This window comes from Thalassophryne amazonica, chromosome 1 (assembly GCF_902500255.1).
Source record: "Thalassophryne amazonica chromosome 1, fThaAma1.1, whole genome shotgun sequence".
Classification (NCBI taxonomy): domain Eukaryota; kingdom Metazoa; phylum Chordata; class Actinopteri; order Batrachoidiformes; family Batrachoididae; genus Thalassophryne; species Thalassophryne amazonica.
In genome coordinates, this window is record NC_047103.1 from 23,458,832 (window position 1) to 23,483,729 (window position 24,898).

The window sequence follows — 24,898 nt, forward strand, 5'->3', positions numbered from 1 at the left end:
CTGCCAATCAATGGTGCACTGGCAGAATGGTGCTGCTTGTCCAGGGCAAGAAGGATAATTAGGGACACTTCACATCCCTTTAACAATCTGTTTTCTCTCTTGCCCTCAGGTAGACTGTACCATAGCCTGAGTTGCAAAACATGCAGATTCAGGGACAGCTTTTACCCAACCACCATAAGACGGTTAAATATAAATTGATAGAAAGAACTATGCAATATAGAATGCAGGACACTTTAGCATCTGGTAGCAACTTTATCCTTGTAGCATCTTCATTTGTGCAATATCCCGTGTTCTTTATTTATTTATTTATTTATTTTTGTGTTTACACAGCTACAGAGACAGTTATTGATAGGGTTTTTAAACCCAATTTATCACTATCACACACCTTTGACTGGTATTCTTTTATTGTGTGATTTCATTTATTCATGCTGTGCATTGATATTTGTTCTGTGACAATATCTGTGATTTTTTTTTTTTTTTTTAACGGAATGACAATAAAACCGAGACTAAGTCTTATTGTTCTGAAATGCTTAAAACCTTGTTGTAGTGACATCTAGTGGTCGGGGACTCCTTGGTTCTGCAAATAACTTTTCATTTAGTTTTAAAAACTAAATGAAACCCTTGGTTCACAAAATTGTTTTAAAACACATAAAACTTTAATGAATCAATTGCTTCAGAAATTCAGTGTTTGGACAGTCAGTGGACTGTAGAAAATGAATTTCTGGCTGCACCCCCGCATGTCAGTCACAGTAAACTCACCTCGTTGGTTTTAAAATGCCGACGAAATGAGAGTTTTATGTTTAGTGCAGATTTTCTAGTAAAATGAATCACATTTACAGCAGACAGTGCGTTTAGTCCTGCAGAATCACACCTGTCGTGTATCTGTCTCCAGCCTAGTCCCATCAAGAAGGACCGCTCGCCGAGGCCTCAGAGCTTCTGCCACTCCTCCAGCCTCTCCCCGCACGACAAGCTCTCCCTGCCGGGCTTCATCAGCCAGAGGGACAAACAGCAGCGTTTGTCCTACAGCGCCTTCACCAATCAGATGTACAGCGCCTCCACCGACCTCACCTCGTCCCCCGTGGCCGACGGGCCACCGCTACCGCCCCGGAACCAGGGCAAAGGTTAGACCTGCCAGACCTCCCTGCTCCCATGAGACAATACAGTTAAAAACTTCTAAACATGACAGCAAGTAAACCGTGTGCCACTAATCTGCGTTCCGCAAATGTGTGCGTGTAATGAAAAAGGCGTTGTGAAGGTTGTGTGTCTGCCTCCCTGCAGAGTGGAGATAGGCTGTGCAGTTGTACTTTATCACATCTGTAAATGTTTGATTACATGCAGCGCAGGATTGGGTGCAACGGAATGATTTGTAATCACTTTTCTGGAAAGCTTCATTTTTGTACTGTCAGAACATGAACACACTTTACAACGGGATGCAATTTGTCACCGTGAAGATCAAAGGGCGGGACACGGGTGTCGTTAAGTTACATAATAAACCTTCAGGAAAGCATGGCTGCAGGAGGGTGTGTGTGTGTGTGTGTGTGTGTGTGTGTGTGTGTGTGTGTGTGTGTGTGTGTGTGTGTGTGTTGTGTGTGTGTGTGTGTGTGTGAGTGAGTGAAGTCGCATCGGGTACACAGACGGGGGCACCGCACTTTATCATTAGCTGCAATACAGTATGCAGAAAGTATACTGTGGACTTGCTGTCTCTGCAGTCTTTGGATTAAAAAAAAATAGCACTTCTCTCTTTTAGGAGGGTGTGAATGTTTACAGACAAGAGTTCCTGATTGAAAACGCACACGTTGCAAAATGTTAGCATCCACCATAACAAGTCGTTTAATCCCATTGTTCTGCATTTTTCTTATTTTTGTTAAAACAAGCAAGTTTGCATGTTTTGTGAAATGTTACCTGTTTCCAGTGTGACGTTGTATTACATGTGTCCCACAGTGTCTTTTTCTCCTCAGATAGTATCGGCCTCGCTGCAGTCACCCAACTTAGTTTCCCAGTGGCTTAACGTCCTGAGACATTTCCAGAGGAGGCGAATTGTGGTCATATTGACGATAGAAAATTGTGATACTAAGGAACAAAAATTATAGAGGTGCTGAAGAAAATCCTTTTCATGACTTAAATTTGATTTGGGATAACAGCTTTAAATATGGGATTTGAATTATTTGAAAAAATGGAGCCTAAAACAAATTGTGTCCAATTTGGAAATTTGGGGCGTGTCTATGATAAAGGGGTGCGAACAAAAAGGCTTTTCTTCTTTTTTTGCATTGGAAGATGGGGAATACTAGACATTGGTAGACATACACACTCTGGGAACCATTTTCATTTTGTTATTAATACCGAAAATTATTATTAAAAAAAAAACATTGGAAACAAGTAGACATTTTAACTTTGTTTTATTCAAAAATAAGATCAAAGGCCTGAGTAGTACGATGGCTGATTGTGGTGATGATGCTTATACAGTAACATAGTAACTGATGATGCTTTAGCGTAGCTGTGGGTGATGGGAACAAAAAAAATATGACCCACAAAGCCACCTTTGTGCCATTTCTCCTTTTTTGCTTTGCTTGCCACTGATATGATTTCATCTTATTTTCCCGTGTGTGGGAGTAGCATTTTAAGACTAACACACTGTAGTTTCTCTCCCACACTCCTCATCTCGTTCTTTCTTTCTCTTTTTTGTTCTCTATTCTTTCAGCTCCACACTTGGCATTCCTTGGCTCTCATTCGCACTACGCCACACTGGCTGGCACTCGACCATACATCAGTGAATATCCTGGTTTTATTTTCTCCCCCTTACTCGGCTGTGTGCCTCATTTATCCCTCAGTTGTTTCTTCCTTTACAGCTCAGATTCTAAGGGTGGCAGTGATTAAATAAAAAAACAATCTAACAAAGGGATGATGTGGACGATGCATAATGTGCCGACATGATTTTTTTAATCATGTTGAGATGGCGTGCCACCGTTTTTGAGCTGTAAAGTTTTAGCACAGCTGACTCTTCTCTGGCTGAGCTCTCTGTTAGGTTATTTTATTCACCTTTATTCTGTATCCTTAGTGGCTTTTATAAGGTTCTCCAGAATCAGCGTAGAACAAGGTGACCCTGCAGATTCACCAAGAGATCCGTCCACACCCCAAATTGTAGTGCTGCTTTTTGTTATTTTCTGTTCTCATGAAGTCATTTGTTTTACCATGCGTCACCGAAGACAGCGCAGGTGGAGGAACTGCTTTACTGCTTTTGTGCAACTGTCTACGTGCGCGATATCTTAACAAACAATCTGTTATGCTGAAACTTGGTACAAAAGTTCAGCACATTAGGACCTCTGACAGGTTCGACAGTGGGCTTGTTTTGATTTTAATTGTGGCCACAGGGGCAGTGTGTCTGAAACATCTCATGTCTGATATCTTGGCAAAGCCTTGTGTGAAGATGAAATGTGGTACACAAGGTCAGCTTGCTAAGACTCTGGACAGGTTCGACCTTGGATGCATTTTGATTGTAATTGTGGCTACCAGGGGGCAGCCTCTTAAATACCATGCACACAATATCTTGACAAAGAGTTAGACCCAATCCCAATACTCTCCCTACCACTTTACCCTTTCCCTACGAACTGACGAAGGAAGAGTGTTGGGGTTGGGCCTAAGTTTATTAACGTGAAACTGGGTACTCAAGTTCAGCTCACTAAGACCTCAGACAGGTTCGATGTTGGGTATTTTTTGATCCTGATTGTGGCCAGTAATGTAGTCTCTGAAATGTTGTGTATGAAATATCTTGACAAAAACTTTATGTATCATCAACCTCAGACACCTTCAGTGTTAGTTAAGATTCAGTCCATGTTCTGCCCACCAGGGGGCAGATTTTCTATAACTTGTCTTGGCTATAGCCACAATGACTTCATGGATTGTGGTGAAACTTTTTATGCGAGCTCATCTCTCCAAGTACTCAAACAAATTTGGTGAAGTGAATATTCCAGTTTGCATTTTGGCCACCAGGGTCCAGAGCTTCTGAAACCTTGTTATGTGAGACTTCGAGAAGATCTTCTACCATTTTCAAACTTGCGACTGTAGATTATTACTAAAACCTTGCTCAGGTTCGATGTTGGGCTCAGTACCACAGGTTAGGTTAACTATTGTACTTGTTTACACATTACATTAAGGTTTAATTGGGCCTCATCATTATGGTTTGCAAAAGTTACACCTGACAGCGAAACGCTACTTTGTACCATATTTTTCATCTCCTCGTCTCCTCACCTGTGCATCACTGTCCTCTAGCCTCCTTTACCGACTGTGAGTTTTGAAGTAAGGTAATGATTGAATGGAAGGGCAGTGCAGGTGGGTTCATCATCACCTCATGTGTTTTATGTATCGCTTCTCCAGCTCTGCCCCCATCTGGCCCTTCCTCTACACTCATACCAGGAGGCAGCTCCACCCTGTCCAAGAAGAGACCTCCGCCCCCCCCTCCTGGACACAAACGCACCCTGTCTGACCCACCCAGCCCGCTCTCTCACAGTCCACACAGTAAAGGGGGCATAACTGGGGGTGAGATGCAAGCACACTGAACAGTTGGGCTGGTTCCACACAAGAAAAAAAGGACACGTTCACTGACTTTCGGTTTTTGTTTTTTCCATCTTACTTGTATTGAAACATTGTTAGCAAACAAGCCTCTGAGTGCTCGACTCAACTGAAGATTGTCTCATATTACAGAAATTCAGTCTTTGATAAATTGCTGAATAGGAAGCCAATGGCTAATTACAACCATGGTTCGAATTATAGGGGCTACTGGGGGTTTTGACACCGGCTCGCGCTCTATGACTGCTGGGATAGGCTCCAGTCCCCCGCAACCCTTAATTGGAGTAAGCGGCTGAAGATGAATGAGTGTGAGTTTGAGGGTAGAAAACGTTTATATATAGTTCTTAACCTGAAACTGTAAATGCTACAGTATATTTCCCATATTCATGGCTGGCATTGTGTTGTAATACGATGTCAGTTACCCCTAAAGTGGACCATACTGTAGTTATGAGTCTCATCAGGCTGTCTCACTTAATTTAAGTCTATGGTCCAGTGCGTGTCACAAACTAGATGATACTGTAGTAGATTCATGTTCAGAATTATCTAACGTGTTTAACACGCTTTACTTTCTTACCGTCAGACTGTCTGTGTGAATTAGGTTGCCAAGTGTCTACAATTGAATGCTAATGTTAGCTAGCTCCTAAATTCTGCATTTTGTTACAGTTTATATAAGATTATTCACTGTATTTTCCGGAGTACAAGTTGCACCTTTTTCTGTGTTATCAGCGCTTTAATTTGGGATTTATGTGCAATGTTGTAGTGTATTTTTTATTACTGGCATTTATTCTTTTATTACTGGATTTTATTTTCTTTAGTGTTTTGATTCTTGGAAAAGTTCAATATAAACAGTCATTATGATTACTATATATATATATATATATATATATATATATATATATATATATATATATATATATATATATATATATATATATATATATATATATATATATATATATAAGCGCTATACTACATGGCTAATATGTTAATAATAAAGTTAACAAAAAAGAACTGGCAATGTAAGATCTACCAGTAGCATCAGCAGTGAAGAAACTGACTGCAACAGTATTCCAATATTGAGGCTGGGTTGGTCGGAAAAATACACTTCACAGATTGTATTTCTTCAAACATCATTATACCACTAATATGTTGGCGATTACAAAATTGGTTGCTAGCGTTATTTTGTTGCTATGTTGAGCAGCAAGTGATGAATGATGTGTTTTTGTAACTACCATAAGGGCATCCCCATTCTCTCTCATTCATTCCTTCAAAAACTAAGTTTTCAAAAAAAAAAAGTTTCTCCCAAGCTAACTCTTTGTCAAAGGTGATTAGAGATTTCAGAGGCTTGATTGCTTACAATGTTTTAATATGGCTAGTGTTGTCAAAATGGCAGCTTATCTTTTAAGTCATGCTTAAAGGGACGCTCCTTCTTAATCAAAATAACTTCATGGCCCGCTGCCTTATTTTGATAGAAAAGTGTGAAAATGGATACGAGTAAAAGGTTATATGACCAGTGTCATCCCTTTTTTAGAAAACGTCTTTGTTATTGGTGTTGTTGAGGTAGTCTTGCCCAGAGTTGACACACTAGTTATGATCTTTATTTTTCTGGAATGCACAGTGAAGCAAGGAGCAACTCTACTCCGATGTAGAAGTGTTTCTCTAGAGCAAATTTTTAACCTCAACTCCAAGTTATAAAAATTTTGCACTATAATCAAAAACAAAGATATCACACTTCATCTTCGTATTTGCTTCACAAAATTTCCCATGTAGATATGAAGAATTTCTTCTGATCTGATGAAAACACATTGATTGCTAGTTTCGGGTAAAACTACGCTAATGAACAGCTGGCTAACAATGCTGTACTCAGTTTCTGCTGATAAACACCCATAAATCTTATGCACTATAGCTTAAGAAAATGCCTCACATTTTAAAAATAAATAAAATAAAATAAAATGAAGCATCAGAAGTTGTTTCAGATTTGACACAAACAGGATGGATAAGGACATGTAAGGAGCGGACATTAGCGGTTGACGTAAGCTCGAAACAATCTGCTCAACCAAAGAGTTCGGCTTTAAATATGTTAAGCGCTTCTGTTTATTCTTCTTTTCTTTTTAAAAATCATGTTGTGCAGACAATGGCATATACACAGAATTAGTTATTTTCTGTTGTATAACAGTTGAGTGGATCCTTGTCATTTGATTGGTGCTTTGTTTGTCACGTGACATGGATTATTCATCCTATTTCTGTTGCGTTGCATATAACGTGCAATTTGGTTCCATTTATTGTGCAAATTTGGTTCCATACGTTTTGTACCATTGCACGCTGCGACCACCACCCACTAGTGGGGACGGCGTTTAAATAACGTGACGGAGTTTGTTTTGCTGACAGATGATGATTTGAAGATGCTAATTGATGGTGCTAATTCTTCTAACACACACACAAAAAACCCAAATCCACTACGTTGTAAGCCGTCTGGAGGCATGAAGACGATGACGTTAGGATGAAAAGTTGAACAAATTTCAGACGTGATTTTTCACTGGACTGAAGTCTTTTTTTTTTTTTCTTTTTTTTTCTTTTCTTTGGACGTACACAAAGTCAGTGCACGGCATCACGGACTACATCATCAGTGGGGTAAAAAAGTATTTAGTCAGCTCCTGATTGTGCAAGTTCCCCTACTTAAAAAGATGAGAGAGGTCTGTAATTTTCATCATAGGTACACGTCAACTGTGAGAGACAAAATGAGAAAAAAAAAAAAATCCAGGAAATAACCTTGTAGGATTTTTAAAGAATTTATTTGTAAATTATGGTGGAAAATAAGTACACTCAACAAAAATATAAACGCAACACTTTTGGTTTTCCTCCCATTTTGTATGAGATGAACTCAAAGATCTAAAACTTTTTCCACATACACAATATCACCATTTCCCTCAAATATTGTTCACAAACCAGTCTAAATCTGTGATAGTGAGCACTTCTCCTTTGCTGAGATAATCCATCCCACCTCACAGGTGTGCCATATCAAGATGCTGATTAGACACCATGATTATTGCACAGGTGTGCCTTAGACTGCCCACAATAAATGGCCACTCTGAAAGGTGCAGTTTTATCACACAGCACAATGCCACAGATGTCGCAAGATTTGAGGGAGCGTGCAATTGGCATGCTGACAGCAGGAATGTCAACCAGAGCTGTTGCTCGTGTATTGAATGTTAATTTCTCTACCATAAGCCGTCTCCAAAGGCGTTTCAGAGAATTTGGCAGTACATCCAACCAGCCTCACAACCGCAGACCACGCGTAACCACACCAGCCCAGGACCTCCACATCCAGCATGTTCACCTCCAAGATCGTCTGAGACTAGCCACTCGGACAGCTGCTGAAACAATCAGTTTGCATAACCAAAGAATTTCTGCACAAACTGTCAGAAACCGTCTCAGGGAAGCTCATCTGCATGCTCGTCGTCCTCATCGGGGTCTCGACCTGACTCCAGTTCGTTGTCGTAACTGACTTGAGTGGGCAAATGCTCACATTCACTGGCGTTTGGCACGTTGGAGAGGTGTTCTCTTCACAGATGAATCCCGATTCACACTGTTCAGGGCAGATGGCAGACAGCGTGTGTGGTGTCGTGTGGGTGATCAGTTTTCTGATGTCAGTGTTGTGGATCGAGTGGCTCATGGTGGCGGTGGGGTTATGGTATGGGCAGGCGTCTGTTATGGACGAAGAACACAGGTGCATTTTATTGATGGCATTTTGAATGCACAGAGATACCGTGACGAGATCCTGAGGCCTATTGTTGTGGCGTACATCCAAGAACATCACCTCATGTTGCAGCAGGATAATGCACGGCCCCATGTTGCAAGGATCTGTACACAGTTCTTGGAAGCTGAAAATGTCCCAGTTCTTCCATGGCCGGCATACTCACCGGACATGTCACCCATTGAGCATGTTTGGGATGCTCTGGACCGCCGTATACGACAGCGTGTACCAGTTCCTGCCAATATCCAGCAACTTCGCACAGCCATTGAAGAGGAGTGGACCAACATTCCAAAGACCACAATTGACAACCTGATCAACTCTATGCGAAGGAGATGTATTGCACTGCATGAGGCAAATGGTGGTCACACCAGATACTGACTGGTATCCTCCCCCAATAAAACAAAACTGCACCTTTCATTGTGGCCTTTTATTGTGGGCAGTCTAAGGCAGACCTGTGCACTAATCATGGTGTCTAATCAGCATCTTGATGTGGCACACCTGTGAGGTGGGATGGATTATCTCAGCAAAGGAGAAGTGCTCACTATCACAGATTTAGACTGGTTTGTGAACAATATTTGAGGGAAATGGTGATATTGTGTATGTGGAAAAAGTTTTAGATCTTTGAGTTCATCTAATACAAAATGGGAGCAAAACCAAAAGTGTTGCGTTTATATTTTTGTTGAGTGTATTTGGTCAATAACAAAAGTTCAGCTTAATACTTTGTAACATAATCTTTGTTGGCAATGACCGAGGTCAACATTTCCTGTAAATCTTCACCAGGTTTGCACACACTGTAGCTGGTATTTTGGCCCATTCCTCCATGCAGATCTCCTCAAGAGTAGTGATGTTTTGGGGCTGTTGCTGGGCAACATGGGCTTTCAACTCCGTCAACAAATTTTCTATGGGATTGAGGTCTGGAGACTGGCTTGGCCAATTCAGGACCTTGAAATGCTTTTTATGGAGCCACTCCTTCGTTGCCTGAGCAGTGCGTTTGGGGATTATTGTCATGCTGGAAGACCCAGCCACGTTGCATCTTCAATGCTCTCACTGATGGAAGAAGGTTTTGGCTTAAAATCTCACGATACATGGGCCCGTTCATTCTTCCCTTAACACGGATCAGTCGTCCTGTCCCCTTTGCAGAAAAACATCCCCAAAGCATGATGTTTCCACCCCCATGCTTCACAGTAGATATGGTGTTCTTGGGATGAAATTCAGCATTCTTCTTCCTCCAAAAACAATGAGTTGAGTTTTTACCAAAAAGTTCCATTTTGGTTTCATCTGACCACATGATATTCTCCCAATCCTCTCATGGATCATCCATATGCTCTCTGGCAAACTTCAGACAGGCCTCAACATGTACTGTCTTAAGCAGGGAGACACGCCTGGCACTGCAGGATTTGAGTCCCTCTCTGCGTAGTGTGTAGTGTGTAGTCTTTGTTACTTTGGTGCCAGCTCTCTGCAGGTCATTCATCAGGTCCTGGGACTTTTGCTCACCGTTCTCATGATCATTTTGACCCCACGGGATTAGATCTTGCGTGGAGCCCCAGATTGAGGGAGATTATCAATGGTCTTGTATGTCTTCCATTTTCTTACAATTGCTCCCACAGTTGATTTATTCACACCAACCTGCTTGACTATTGTCAATATAGATTCACTCTTCCCAGCCTGGTGCAGGTCTACAATGTTCTTCCTGGTGTCCTTCAACAGCTCTTTGGTTTTGGCCATGGTTGAGTTTGGAGTTACAGGTCTGAGAGAGCCAAAAATCTTGCTTGTTTGTGGGTGAAAAAACCCCAACTTATTTTCCACCATAATTTACAAATAAATTCTTTAAAAATCCTACAATTTGATTTCCTGGATTTTCTTTTCTTTTTTTTTTTTTTTTTTTTCGAATTTTGTCTCTCATAGTTGAAGTTTACCTATGATGAAAATTACAGACCTATCTCATCTTTCTAAGTCAGAGAACTTGCACAATCAGGGCTGACTAAATACTTTTTCGCCACACTGTATTTTTGAACTATCTAACTTTTTTCCAAGTTAACTGAGAACAATTTTGGACTCCTATTTTAAGTTCATATTGGACTGTTGATGACAAAGGACCAGTGAAGCACATAAAAATGTAAGTCCCTTTTCTCTTGTTTATAAATGAATAAAATATCAAATGACAAGGATCTATTTTAGCCGTTATATGAAACAAATAATGAATGTTTTTACATTCTTTGAATGGAACGAATATTTAATTTGGTGAAAGCTGGAACGTACCATTCAACTCGGCCTCATGAAATAGTTGTACCATTGAACTCATAAACATTCATTATTTTGTCAGTATTCCATAATGCATATCACAAAATGGCCGACGTACATCCAAAATGTCCTTGTATCTATCTGATCTTAACCTAACTGCTTTTTAAAATGGCCGACACACATCGTAAATGTCCTTGCATTTGGTACTCCAGTCTGATCTTAGCCTAACTGTTTTTTATAGCTGTCTAATTAATAAAGCCAAAGTATTCGCATCTATTTGGACAGCATGACGGAACACTGATTTGTTGCGTGACAACGCCGACCGACATACAACGTACATCATAAATTTTTACATACCGCCTTGAATGCAATGTGAGCACGACACTCGCTTATACTCGCCTACTTCAGTTCACTTTGCAGCCAGTCACATAGCCACTGATTCACAACAAGCTAAGGACCGCCCAAATGGGGGCCTTGACTCAGTAATAAAAGTTAGTGGAGGGACAAGATCTGGGCTCTTTGTCCAAATGGTGCATGTCGTTTGTTTGAAGACCCCAGTGCTGCTAGATTATTCTGTAATCAGTGTAGGCACCTTTCACTACAACATCTAAACTTTGAAGTCCGTTTCATGTCCGATTCTTTTTGAGATCACTCACCACATAAAAGAACCTTAAGAATTTGTATACTACCAGCTTGGGCAGGATAAAACCTTGAAGCAATGTGAAGATTTCTCTCTCTCTATCTGTCTATCTATTTATATATATATCTACAACGGAAGAAACAGCACTATGCAAAGCTTGTATTTTAAGATGTTCAGACTTGATAGAGACGTTTATGAGTTTGTTTGACTCTGGGTAAGACTTTATTTTTTAATAAAAATTATTAGATAAACTGTGTTTGAGCTCCTCTCAAAGTTAAATTGATCTTCGATCCACCAACTGGAAACTGAAGAATTCAAAGACACCCACATCGTTTTAGAAGCTACCTACAGTTTTGTGTCCATCAGCCTCATCAGGGTTTGTTATAATGTGTGTTTGGGCTCCTTAGGATTCTGCTGATTCCATATCACACATCATGTCCAACTGTTAATGAAACGGTAATACTTAATTGCACAGCAACCCAAATTTTCAAAAAAAAAAAAAAAAGGGGCTCATGGAAAGCTCAGCCAGATGAAGCACCCCTCTTATTTTTTTATTTTCTTAATTTTTTTATTACAGCCATCACAGCATGTTTATTTTATTTTACATTTTGTCAAAATAATTTCTTCATTAGTTCATGCTGTGTCACGGCGGTGAATAATCTGTTTGTCGTCATCGATGTCAATTGTTGCAGGAAGTGACTCCACCCCTCCACCCGTCACCAAGATGTCACCTGTGTCTAATAAGTTTGAAGGCATTCCACAGCAGCAAAGGTACAGCGGATGGAAGACCTCAGTGAACTCTGAAGGACTGTTTAGTCAAACATGCATTAAAAAAAAGATTTATTTCATATTAATGTATTTTTGAGTTGCTGAGGGACCGGCTTCTTTAAGTTCAGTTTCATTGAATCTGAATGTTTTTTGACAGCACTACTTCAAGTAACACAAAGTCTACACTTGGCCCAAGGGTTCTTCCCAAACTACCTCAGAAAGGTAAAGTCTTTACTTTTCAATTTATTTTAATGTGTAAGGCTCTATGAAGGTATCATCCAGTAACTCTACACTGGTCTCCACAGTGGCATTGCGGAAAATTGACACCATACACCACCCATCTATGGATAAGCCTAGCCTTCCTCCAGAGGTCTTCCAGAAGTCCCCACCAGGATCTGAAACTCCACAAAAGGCGCCCCTGCTAGACAGGCCTCAGCTGGGAGAACTGCCTCCAAAGCCACAGCCCTCTGAACTACCCCCTAAACCTGGAGAACTTCCTCCAAAGCCACAACTCTCCGACCTTCCTCCTAAACCCCATTTGGGAGACTTACCACCCAAACCCCAGCTCAAAGATCTCCCTCCCAAGCCTCATCTTGCAGACATCCCCCCAAAACCTGGAACAATTGAGTCTGCTCCAAGGCCGCCTCCTGGAGAGTCCACACCAAAACCTCAACCTCAGCCTCCACCTCAGCCTCAGCTTCAAGACTCACCGCCAGCCAATCAGCAAGCAAATATAATGACCCCTTCTCAACAGCCCATTGAGGATGCCAATGGAACCTTGGCAGGAACTGCAGAGATGCCTGTGCCTCTTCCGAGGAAGATCAACACGGTACATACAAGCTCTCTTTTTTAATAACTATTTAACTTTTGTTACAGATATAAGGGTTTTTTTTACTTTTTAAGTGTTGTATAGCAGAAAAAGCTCATTATCCTGCTTCACATGTGCGTGCTTACATGTGCCATCAGCACTGCAGTAGCTGCTCTTGTCATATATGTGCACCTTTGTGTAAAATGTAATGGCACAACAAACAAAACAGAGCAAGCTGGCAACAGCTGTGATTGAGCCACTGTGAATCTCCATTGTAGTTCTCTGTAGTCCATGGTTTTCAGTACCACTTAAGGGGATGAAAGAACACTTACTATACAGCCTCAGTATACCATGGCCTACACAAAAATAAATGGTGGCCATTCCAGGGTGGCAGCTGCCACCAGGTAGGTGTGAATGAAGGACGATATAAAAAAAAAAATACTCCAGTCATACTGAAAAGCATGCTACATTATTTGTCTGATAATGATTTGAAAAAGGTACTGTAGTGTGGACTATCGATGACTGATTGTTAGTGAGTTATAGGGTAAAAGTAGCAAAAAATTATGACAAGGGCCAATTTCAGTTTGCACCAGGGTCAAAAGATAAAGTTACTCAGATTTTGGTATTGGGGGAAAAAAAATTGATTCAAACTATTAGTTGAGATAATAGGGCTTTTTAAAAAGAATACTTTGAACCATCTGTTATACTTATCTGTTATACTACCTTGTTTGACCATGGTCTCAGCTGTCAGAGCTGTACATGCCATGGTAAAAATGTCAAAGTTGTTGAAAGATACACTTATCTTTAGCAGCAACGTTCATTTCTCTGGAAGCTTGGACTATGAGTTTGAGAGACATCATGGAAATAGCCTATGGAGCCTTCAAGTTCCTGGACAGAGATCTCTCTCTTAGCAGGATAATGGATGTCCAAGTCTTGAGTCCTGGTGCTTCCAGGATATTGTATAGTTCTGAGACTAAGACTCCCAACCACTGACCTCAATACTGACCAACAACAGGAAAAGACCAAGGGGACACCCGTGTGTCATAGAAAGATGGCTAATTTGGGTGGTAGGGATGGACCAGTTTTCTCCCTTGGTGGTTGCCGATCAAGACCCAGGGCTATTGCTTAGTGTGGAGGATGCGGTGACATGCATCAGCAGCAGTGCATGTTCCCAGGCCTGAGTTCACCTGCAGTATTCTATAAACAATCAGATACTTACAAATCTTTTACAGTATTATGAACAGTATTCCCACTTGCAACAGTTCTGTTCAGTTTCTTGAAGATTAAAAGGAAGTCATTCCCAACAGTGATAATACTTTTGCAATTTGAATGTGCAGGGGAAGAGCAAAGCCCGCCGAGTGAAGACAATCTATGACTGCCAGGCTGACAATGATGACGAGCTGACATTCGTTGAAGGAGAGGTGATCATAGTTACAGGAGAAGAGGACCAGGAGTGGTGGGTGAGTCCAGCTTTAATGCTACACCACACACACTTCCACTTTAATTGCATTCAAAAATGCCACTTAAAACTTTACTGTGCAAAAAGAGCTTTTTGTTAACCTTGTCCAGAACCGGTGTCAACGTCTCTGGGCTCGGAGGAGTCTGAGTTGGACCATTACACAGTGGACGTGCAAATATGCACACACAAGATGCCCTTGTTGCTACATGTGCTGCGTGATAATCAATAACCAAGAAAATGATAGTGCAGCATTTTAAATATGGGCAAGTGCATTTATGCAACTATATATCATAAGTACACAGATTAGAAATACTTCACGTAGAGTTCGTGTCTGTGTAAAATAATTTTACGTTGAAGGTTCCTGAAGCTCTGTAGATTTATTCAGTTACAAACTGAAACTTGCATCAAACTTTTAACGCTGATAAATTCTTTATATGATTATTGCAGCAATTCTAATATCTGAAACAACCTGACTGAGACAAAGAAGTGTATTCAACATTTTCTTTAAAGGTCTCTGATGAAACAGCTTAAAATTCTACAACAAAACGCAACAACAGAGTTGTGAAAATTCATTCCTCTTTCAGTGGTACCATAATATATGGTTATGTGTCAACTTGACATTTCATCAGTTCTGTCCCAAATTAAACCACTTTATCCTTGACTAACCCTTCAGTCACATTTAATCCATATTGACTTCAGTGGTAAACAGTTATGACATTGAGTTTGACCTTTCACAGTCACCCAAGGTCAAGTGACCAATAGAAAGATATGACTTCATATTAGTTTTTCATACGAACCATAGGTATATCTTTAATTATTCGAAATAATCTTCTAAATATCCCATATATTTAAACATTTGGCCCATCTTTTGACTTGGACTCATGTAATTACTCAAAACATTTTCCTTTGTTGACCTGAAATCGTTCTACCAATTTTTTTTTTCTAATTTGGCCGCAACAAGACACCTGCATGCACTGTAATTATATTTGGTTTTTAAGTACAACAGCATTTAAACACTGTGCTGAAAAATTAAACTGGAATGCTCATGTGTAAATTTTGCAGCATTGTGTGAAGGAACACAGTTGCGGCAGACAAACCTTGGTTTATGACGATACCAGTCCTTCATAAAATGCCTGAAAGGTCCCTCGTTCTGATTCTGACATCGCACTAGGACATCTGTATCCTCTTACATCAATAACAAAGTGTGTGAAACATCCATTAAGTGCTGAATTGTGTTATTTCTTACATATTTTCTTTTTTCTTACATTCTAGATCGGACACATTGAAGGAGATCCGGAAAGAAAGGGTGTGTTTCCCATGTCTTTTGTGCACATCCTGAGTGACTGACAACCAGAAAGACTTGCACTACGCCTCTCCCTAAATTGAGGAGCCTGTAAATAGCCATTATAATACCACTTGTAACAAGACAAGTGCTCTAAGGACAAAAAAAACAAAAAGAAACCCAAGAAGGCTCATCAAGCCGTGGATGTTTCATCCATGCTGTACAAAGAATGTGTGTATCCTTCCTCTACCAGTATTATCTTAACGTTATAGCGCGGCTGTGTCCTAGCCAATCAAATCTCTAGCACTTACCTAGAATCTATGTTTATGCTGTTACTGTGTATATATGTATGTAAATATATATATTTGTGTGTGAGTGTATATACATGTTTTATTGTACAAAACATGTACCATTCCTCTACCTGTCAGATTAAACATCCAGCCAGTAGTCTGAATTTTATCTGTATTAATTTTACCGGCCCTCCTTTATCAGCTTCTGCAAAATGACATGAACGGAATGTGAAATAGGTCACGTCACTACTTGTCTTGCATCCCCGTTTTGCCACCAAGAGTCTCCCACTGATCTTCCCTCCAAAACATGGAGACTCTAAAGTGTCTGCTTGCTGTGCGTGTCCACCTGCTGGTGGTAATACAGTTTAGAAACCTGCTGCTACCGTGTGGTGGAATATTAAAACCTGTGGTCCACTGATTTTTTTTTTTTCCTCCTTGTTACACTGTCCACCTTATATGAACTCTACACCCTTGCATGGTGTAACAATGACTGGAATTTAGTGCTGCGTTCAAGACGGTCACCTCAGGGTTTGAAGAGCCACTATTAAAGCAGGACGACAGAAGGCATCCTGCTGTTGAAGCCACTATTAACCACAACTCATGAGGACATCTTAGCAATAATGACTTACTGAAAGGCTAGGAAACTCAAGTGTGCAACCCTCCTGTATTCACGACCGTCTTGTCAGTGTTTGTACTCATGAGCTTGACATTTTAGTTTGGGGTTTAGTATCATGCAGTTATGTAAAATTCCAGGTTTGCCTTGGAACCAGACATGTTTTGGCTGAAGGGTGGCCTTTACCGAAGCCCAACAGCTTCATCTGGTCCTCACTGGCTTGCATTTCTTCATGTTAAAGCAGTCAACCCATTGTATCATTAAAAGTGCTGTACTTGAAACCTTGATCTGTTGTGGCTTCTCAGTTTATATAGCCAGTAATTAAAATAAACCACAAGTTGAACAGTTCACTGATTACATTTTGAAACAAGTCCACAAACTCCTCCAGAAAGGACTGATTGAATGTATCTGAAGCAGACATGCTCCACTGTCCAATTTGAATTATCAAGCTTTAAGCTTTCAATTTTAATTTCTAAAGTCTAGATGTGGTGGGCACTGCTGCCCATTTGCCCAGTTCAACATCAAAATCTAAACTTTGATGCAAAATTCCACCCAAGTGTAAAGGTTTGGAACTGTCCAGTTAACTTAATCCAGAGGCCAAGCAGGTTTTTGATACCAGCCCAAACAATCCACCGTCTGTATTGCATTATAGTAGAGTTAGTGTGAAAATGGTGACAAAGGCTAAAGTTTGTACAGGGGTTAAGTTTTTTTTAAAGAGATGCAAGTTATGCATGGGAGAAGGTTCTAAGGATTTGTGTGCAGCATTAATTATGCTTAGTTCCATTATAGTGCAGCACCTCAGACTGACAGCCTTATGACAGTTACTTTAAGCCAGTACAAACAAATGGAATGGTTGACAATTATTAGTCTCCAACCAAAACTGGAACAGCTTTAGCTTTTGATCTATCCCCATTTTCCAGTTTTACCCCAGAACTCTTCAGTTAGTCCAACCTATACCTTTTTGGAATCATTGGTCAAATTTAGTTTTCCTGTAGTTGAGCATTTTAGTTCACCTGTGTAATCCAGTTGGTTATAACAGCCACCATACACTTGTACAGGCCATTTACAGTAGTGTTCAGAATAGTGCTATGTGACTAAAAAGATTAATCCAGGTTTTGAGTATGTTACATGGGGAAACAAGGTACCAGTAGATTCTCACAAATCCAACAAGACCAAGCATTCATGATATGCACACGCTTAAGGCTATGAAATTGGGCTATTAGTAAAAAAAAAAAAAGGGGGTGTTCACAATAATAGTGTGGCATTCAGTCAGTTTGTCAATTTTGTGGAATAGGTGTGTATCAGGTGTCCCCTATTTAAGGATAAAGCCAGCACCTGTTGAACATGCTTTTCTCTTTGAAAGCCTGAGGAAAATGGGACGTTCAAGACATTGTTTAGAACAGCGTAGTTTGATTAAAAAGTTGATTGGAGAGAGGAAAAACAGGTGCAAAAAAACTACAGGCTGTTAATTTGCAATGATCTCCAATGCTTTAAAATGGACAAAAAAAAAGGCGCATGGAAGAAAACGGAAAACCATCAAAATGGATAGAATAACCAGAATGGCAAAGGCTCACCCATTGATCAGCTCCAGGATGATCAAAGACAGTCTGGAGTTACCTGTAAGTGCTGTGACAGAAGACGCCTGTGTGAAGCTAATTTGCAAGAATCCCTCGCACTGTCCCTCTATTAAATAAGACGTGCAGAAGAGATTACAATTTGCCAAAGAACACATCAACTGGCCTAAAGAGAAATGGAATATTTTGTGGACTGATGAGTAAAATTGTTCTTTTTGGGTCCAAGGGCCGCAGACAGTTTGAGAGATGACCCCTAAACTCTGAATTCAAGCCACAGTTCACAGTGAAGACACTACCTGCATGGTGGTGCAAGCATCATGATATGGGCATGTTTCTCCTGTGGTGTTGGGCCTAATATATATATCACATACCAGGTATCATGGATCAGTTTGGATATGTCAATACTTGAAGAGGTCATGTTGCCTTATGCTGAAGAGGACATGCCCTTGAAATGGGTGTTTCAACAAGACAATGACCCCAAGCACACTAGTAAACGAACAAAATCTTGGTTCCAAACCAACAAAATTAATGCCTCGCAGATGTGAAGAAATCATGAAAAACTGGTTATACAACTAAGTACTAGTTTAATGATTCACAGGATTGCTAAAAAAAAAAAAGCAGTTTGAACATATTTGAGTTTGTAGCGTCAACAGCAGATGCTACTATTATTGTGAACACCCGCTTTTCTACTTTTTTACTAATAGCCCAATTTCATAGCCTTAAGAGTGTGCATATCATGAATGCTTGGTCTTGTTGGATTTGTGAGGATCTACTGGTACCTTGTTTCCCATGTAACAAGAAATACTCAAAACCTGGATTAATTTTTAGTCACATAGCACTATTATTCTGAACACTGCTGTACAGAGGCTGGATTGTAAGTGTCCCCTTAAGTGATAGTAATTAAATTAAAATTGGCCAGTTGCAGTAGTGCCTCTATAATGCCCAAATTGGTATTTCTGCAAACTTTGCATCACTGTCTAGTTTTAACATTAGGATTTTGAACATTGTGTTACCTGGTAACCCCAGTAACACTGCTGTGACTGGAAAAGTTTTAAGCCATTACTTTAAACAAGGGTTGGGAAGAAAATGTAGTTTTGACAAATGCAAGCTTGATCCTATGTTCAGTTGATTCACATCAGCCCCTCAGGTCAGTGAGGTGGAAGAGTCAAACTCACAGTAGGCAGCCTGCTGTCACCAACAGTGAGATACTTTGCAATATGCTGTTTTCCCCCATTTGTACCACTTCAAAACCTTATAGCCTTTTTCACTCACTTGTCTTGAGGGTTAAGGGCTTCTGTAGAGTATTGGCATTCCAGCATCAGACCACAACTTTACATGCTGAAATTTTAGGAAGACTGAACATTTTTTTAAAAAACCAGTTTACATCAGCCCAAATGTAAATTCTTCCAAGCTTTTATTTTGCCATTTCACTTATGAACAACCAAAATGCACAGTTTAGTTCTGCACCTTGTACAATACTCAAACTTAGAAAAATTTAAGACAACTTAAATTACTTGGATCAAAATAAGAGCCATTCCAGAATATTTGTTCAAACTTGTTTAAACTTTAACTTTGATTTTTGAACCTTGGTCCTTCTCCACAGACTTGATGACTCCTACAGCAACCGTCTGCTTCAGGTCTCTTGCTGCAAAGCGACCTGTGGAGCAACAGAGTTACAGTTTGACCACACAATTACTGCCCATGTTTAATATTTCTGGAAAACTAGAGTGTACCTAAAGGAGGGTATGTGAAGAAGCTCTCCACACACATTGGCTTGATGGGAACCAGTTTGACTGTAGCGGCATCTCCAGACACCAGCAGCTGCGGTTCGTCCTGCAGCTTCTTGCCTGTGCGGCGGTCCAGCTTCTCCCGCAGCTCAGCAAAGCGACATGTCACATGAGCAGTGTGGCAGTCCAGGACTGGAGAATAACCCACTTTAATCTTCCCTGGGTGGTTCAGGATGATCACCTGCAGAATGAATAGTGTTAGTACTGCGTACATTCACACTGAAGTTTCAGATTTCAGCGTACCCACCTGAGCTTCAAAGCTTCTGACATCAGATGGCGGATCCTGTTGGGCATTGCCAGCCACGTCACCACGCCGTAGGTTCTTTACAGACACATTCTTTATGTTGAAGCCGACGTTGTGTCCTGGCAAAGCTGTCTCCAGCCCCTGGTGGTGCATTTCGATGGATTTCACTTCAGCAGTGAGCTTGGCAGGTGAGAACATCAGTGTCATACCAGGTTTAAGGATGCCAGTTTCAATCTTGCCAACTGGTACAGTGCCAACTCCTAAATGAATGTCAAGGCACTCAAATCTCATTTTTCACATGGACAAGTCCTATCTCAAAGAATTTAGCCTTAAAAATGATAGTACAGACCTCCAATTTTGTAAACATCCTGTAGTGGTAACCGTAAGGGCTTGTTGACTGTGCGTACAGGTGGCTGGATGGAATCTAGGACTTCCAAAAGGGTCCTTCCACTTAAATTCCCATCCCGTCCTCTGACTTTCCAGCCTTGGTACCAAGACATCTAGAGAAACAGGCCAGCGTTACAAGTTGATAGCCAGTAGCACGTCGCTCAGCTACACTTGTGTTGGCCACTAGAATGCTGAAGCTCCAGAATATATAGGGAATTTTGCTAAACTAAAACAGCACTCCTACCCATGGAGAACTTTGTACAAATTTGTTAAACTTTCAAGAAGGGTCTCAAGTTGTTAATTTTGCTTTAGTATATCTTGTGTTAAGAACTTCCACCATGCAATGGGAGTTCATTGCATTGATCATCAATATACAAATTAATGTTTATGAATAAAATGGTGAGAATTTTTCAAATTAATGAAAAACCTTTACACCACCTAAATAGAGCCAGTGCTGCAACTGCATAATCAGGGCAAAATGTTATAGATTGTTTCCTTGTATCAATGCATTTTTATGCAAATGTAGTTCAGTTCAAGGGAGTGAACCATGGAACCACACTAAATTTCTTATATATAACGAAATCAAGAGTTTCTACTGATATGGTCCTGTGTTCCCCCCACAAGACTACATACGACATTCAAACTGCAATGAAAAGGAACATTGTGACAGAGTTGTAGAGGTGGCATTGTGCCCCATATCAGTTGGGGCACTTAGTCTGACCAGACAAGGTGAGAGTCATCCAATAATTTAAGTTTAAAACATTACCTTCTGAGTGTCAGCAATCATGTTCTCCCCAGTCCAGCCCGAAATTGGAACAAACGGGACCATAGACAGGTCATAGCCAATTTTCTTGAGAAAGACCTTCACACCTTGCACCACCTCATTAAAGCGTATCTGACTGTAGGTTGGTTCGGTCAGATCCATCTTGTTCACACAGATGATAATTTGTTTGACACCTAGCGTGTAAGCCAGCAAGGCGTGCTCTCTGGTCTGACCACATCTAGAAACACCAGCCTCAAACTCTCCTTTAGCAGCAGAGACCACCAGAAGGGCAACGTCAGCCTGTAACATAGAAATCCAGAGAGTGTGGTATCTAAAAAGGAGGGTTGTAGAGCAGAAGATCAAGTTGCATTGGTGCATACCTGCGACGTCCCAGTAATCATGTTTTTTATGAAGTCCCGATGACCCGGAGCGTCAATTATAGTCATGGAGTATTTTTGTGTGCTGAATTTCAGCAGTGATATATCAATAGTGATGCCTCGCTCACGTTCAGCTTTCAGTTTGTCCAACACCCAGGCAAACTTGAAAGAACTCTTCCCCATCTAGAAACCCAAACACATCTCAGTTGGCTTAATAATTTAAACTTTTTCTCCAAACATTTTTCTTCCTCACCTGTGCTGCAGTTTCCTCAAACTTCTCAATCTTCCGCTGGTCGATGCCACCACATTTATAGAGAAGGTGGCCAGTGGTGGTTGACTTCCCGCTGTCCACATGCCCAATGATCACCACGTTCACATGAATCTTCTCTTTTCCCATGCTTCTAGTTTGGTGAATCCTCCAAAAACTGCGGAGTAGTATGTGTAACTTCTCCAATTTCTTCAACCAAAATGTTGTTGGGTTTGCCTTTGGAGTGTCTTTTATAGGCTTCCACCCTCACACACCTGGCGTGTGATTGAACACAGGCGCTCTACTTGATTGGCTCTGAATGCTTGGTGTGGGCAAGTCTTGACTGCAATAAGTGGTTAAAGAAAAGTTTCAGTTAGTGATCAGCAACACAATGTGGCAGTCAGTTGTCCTTTAAAAGCAGTTGCTGCTAATGATGTCAAATAAGACCCAGGTGTGGAGTCTTTACACAGCTTCAATAATATCCTCTCTCCATGAATGTATGAGAGGCCACAAACAATGAAGGAAAAACAAAAGATGGATGGAAGATATTTAAATCTTAAACTGACCAGCACTTGTGAAATTTTGTGTTCCTGTAGCTGTGAGAAAGGAAACTATGCACTTGAGAACGAAAGGCTATCATCATTAACAATGTGCAACATGCAAAAAAAAAAAAAAAAGACAAGCAAATAGTCTGCACTAACCCATGACGCTCTGGGCAAAGGATAAGGTCACCAGATTTACAAGCGACACTTTTCTGCTGTACTGTTCAGTGATTTTTAACCACAAACTCAATCGTTTTCTTGGGGGTCACTGTGTCTAAGGCACACACCAAATTTAGTGACAAGCCGGAAGTTAAGAAGGGCGTTATTGCCTGTATAAGATTTTTTACAAAGTACACTACAGTGACGCTTTGACCTCAAAGCCAACATGATTCTTGGAGTCGATATACCTAACACACATACCACATTTGGTGACAATCAGGCCGTTAAAAACTGTGCTCCCAGGATTTTTACAAACTATGTTCCAATCACACTAACCTTTGACCTTTTGACCCCAAACCCATAGGTGTCTTGGGAGTCACTATGCTTGGGCCAGTACAACTCAAGTAATCACACTCAGAAGCGAAATATGACATGAGTGACCAGTGTTACCACAGTAACTTTGAAAGGTTACGTTATTAGTTACTTTATACAGTTACACTATACAGGAAGTTTACACAATTGCTTCATTAGCAGCTGTGGACAACTTGTTGCCATCTGCTGAATGTAACTAACAAAGTAACTAGTAATCTAACTTGTTTGCTCTTAAGATTGGTTATCCTTAAGATTGAGTAATCAGCAAAGTAACTAATGGTTACTTTTCAAGTTGTCCGCAGCTGCTAATAACGTAACTGTGTTAAAATAACTAAAAAAGTAACTAATAACGTAACTTTTCTCTGGCAGCACTGAGAGTGACTGACTGACTCCCACATAGTGACTTTTAATCCAGTGGCTGCAACACTGGCAGGGGTGGGGGGCATGTTATGAATGGTTAAACACTTTTATTTGTGATAATACAGCTATAGGCAATAAATGATGAAGGGAAATTATACCACAGCGTATTTACAGTGGCATGAAAGCTTTAAGAAATCCTTGACTTCTTACACATTTTAATAGGCTACATACGTATGTAGAATTTTTTTTTTTTTTATTAAATAAAAAAAATAATGGCTTCTTTAGAATAAAATATCTAAAATTATGCATTTTACAAAGCTCACATTGAAACAACATGATATAAATTGTGGTACATACAAAGCCAAAGTAATGGAATGCATATTGGAAACCTTTCACGTAACACAACTGAATCATCATTTTTATAACCAGTTTTCCACACATCTGCGGGTTTTGTGCTTTAGAATCTAACTGCCACTTCCAGAAGAATGTTTCACATTTCTAGAATAGTAGTGGCATACAGTGAGGAAAATAAGTATTTGAACACCCTGCTATTTTCCACGTTCTCCCACTTAGACATCATGGAGGGGTCTGAAATTTTCATCTTAGGTGCATGTCCACTTTGAGCGACATAATCTAAAAAAAAAAAAAAAAAAAAAAAAAAAAATCTGGAAATCACAATGTATGATTTTTTAATAATTTATTTGTATGTTACTGCTGCAAATAAGTATTTGAACACCTACCAACCAGCAAGAATTCTGGCTCACACAGACCTGTTAATTTTTCTTTAAGAAGCCCTCTTATTCTGCACTCTTTACCTGTTTGAACTTGTTACCTGTATAAAAGACACCTGTTCACACACTCAATCAATCACACTCCAACCTGTCCACCATAGCCAAGACCAAAGAGCTGTCTAAGGACACCAGGGACAAAACTGTAGACCTGCACAAGGCTGGGATGGACTACAGGACAACAGACAAGCAGCTTGGTAGAAGACAACAACTGTTATGATTATTTATTAGAAAGTGGAAGAAACACAAGATGACTGTCAATCTCCCTCGGTCTGGGATTCCATGCAAGATCTCACTTTGTGGGGTAAGGATGATTCTGAGAAAGCTCAGAACTACACAGGAGGACCTGGTCAATGACCTGAAGAGAGCTGGGACCACAGTCACAAAGATTACATTAGTAACACATGATGCTGTCATGGTTTAAAATCCTGCAGGGCAGTAAGGTCCCCCTGCTCAAGCCAGCACATGTCCAGGCCCGTTTGAAGTTCACCAGTGACCATCTGGATGATCCAGAGGAGGCATGGGAGAAGGTCATGTGGTCAGATGAGACCAGAATAGAGCTTTTTGGAATCAACTCCACTTACCATGTTTAGAGGATGAGAACAAGCCCAAGAAAACCATCCCAACCGTGAAGCATGGGGGTGGAAACATCATACTCTGGGGGTGCTCTTCTGCAAAGGGGACAGGACGACTGCACCATATTGAAGGGAGGATGGATGGGGTCATGTATTGCGAGATTTTGGCAAACAACCTCCTTCCCTCAGTAAGAGCATTGAAGATGGGTCATGGCTTGGTCTTCCAGCATGACAATGACCCCAAACACACAGCCAGGGCAACTAAGGAGGGGCTCCGTAAGAAGCATTTCAAGGTCCTGGAGTGG

At 40.6% G+C, this 24,898-nt stretch overlaps 2 protein-coding genes across 2 annotated transcripts in view; one reads left to right on the forward strand and one right to left on the reverse strand.

Annotated features, from left to right (window-relative positions):
• asap1b (ArfGAP with SH3 domain, ankyrin repeat and PH domain 1b) overlaps window positions 1-16,705 on the forward strand; it is a 152,526-nt gene extending 135,821 nt beyond the window's left edge. Inside the window, 8 exon segments of the mRNA XM_034167262.1 lie at window positions 893-1,121; window positions 2,699-2,767; window positions 4,372-4,533; window positions 11,891-11,969; window positions 12,124-12,188; window positions 12,272-12,795; window positions 14,112-14,234; window positions 15,506-16,705. Coding sequence (XP_034023153.1) covers window positions 893-1,121; window positions 2,699-2,767; window positions 4,372-4,533; window positions 11,891-11,969; window positions 12,124-12,188; window positions 12,272-12,795; window positions 14,112-14,234; window positions 15,506-15,580 — 1,326 coding nt within the window. The 3' untranslated portion in view covers window positions 15,581-16,705.
• Window positions 16,706-19,393: 2,688 nt separating this feature from the next.
• Window positions 19,394-21,953, reverse strand: si:dkey-37o8.1 (uncharacterized protein LOC407641 homolog). The gene is made up of 7 exons (XM_034167272.1): window positions 21,804-21,953; window positions 21,554-21,733; window positions 21,177-21,473; window positions 20,373-20,523; window positions 20,027-20,283; window positions 19,726-19,960; window positions 19,394-19,649 (listed from the first exon to the last, which is right to left on the reverse strand). The coding sequence occupies exons 1-7, from the start codon at window positions 21,945-21,947 to the stop codon at window positions 19,552-19,554; spliced, it is 1,362 nt and encodes a 453-aa protein (XP_034023163.1). The 5' UTR covers window positions 21,948-21,953; the 3' UTR covers window positions 19,394-19,551.
• Window positions 21,954-24,898: the final 2,945 nt, after the last annotated feature.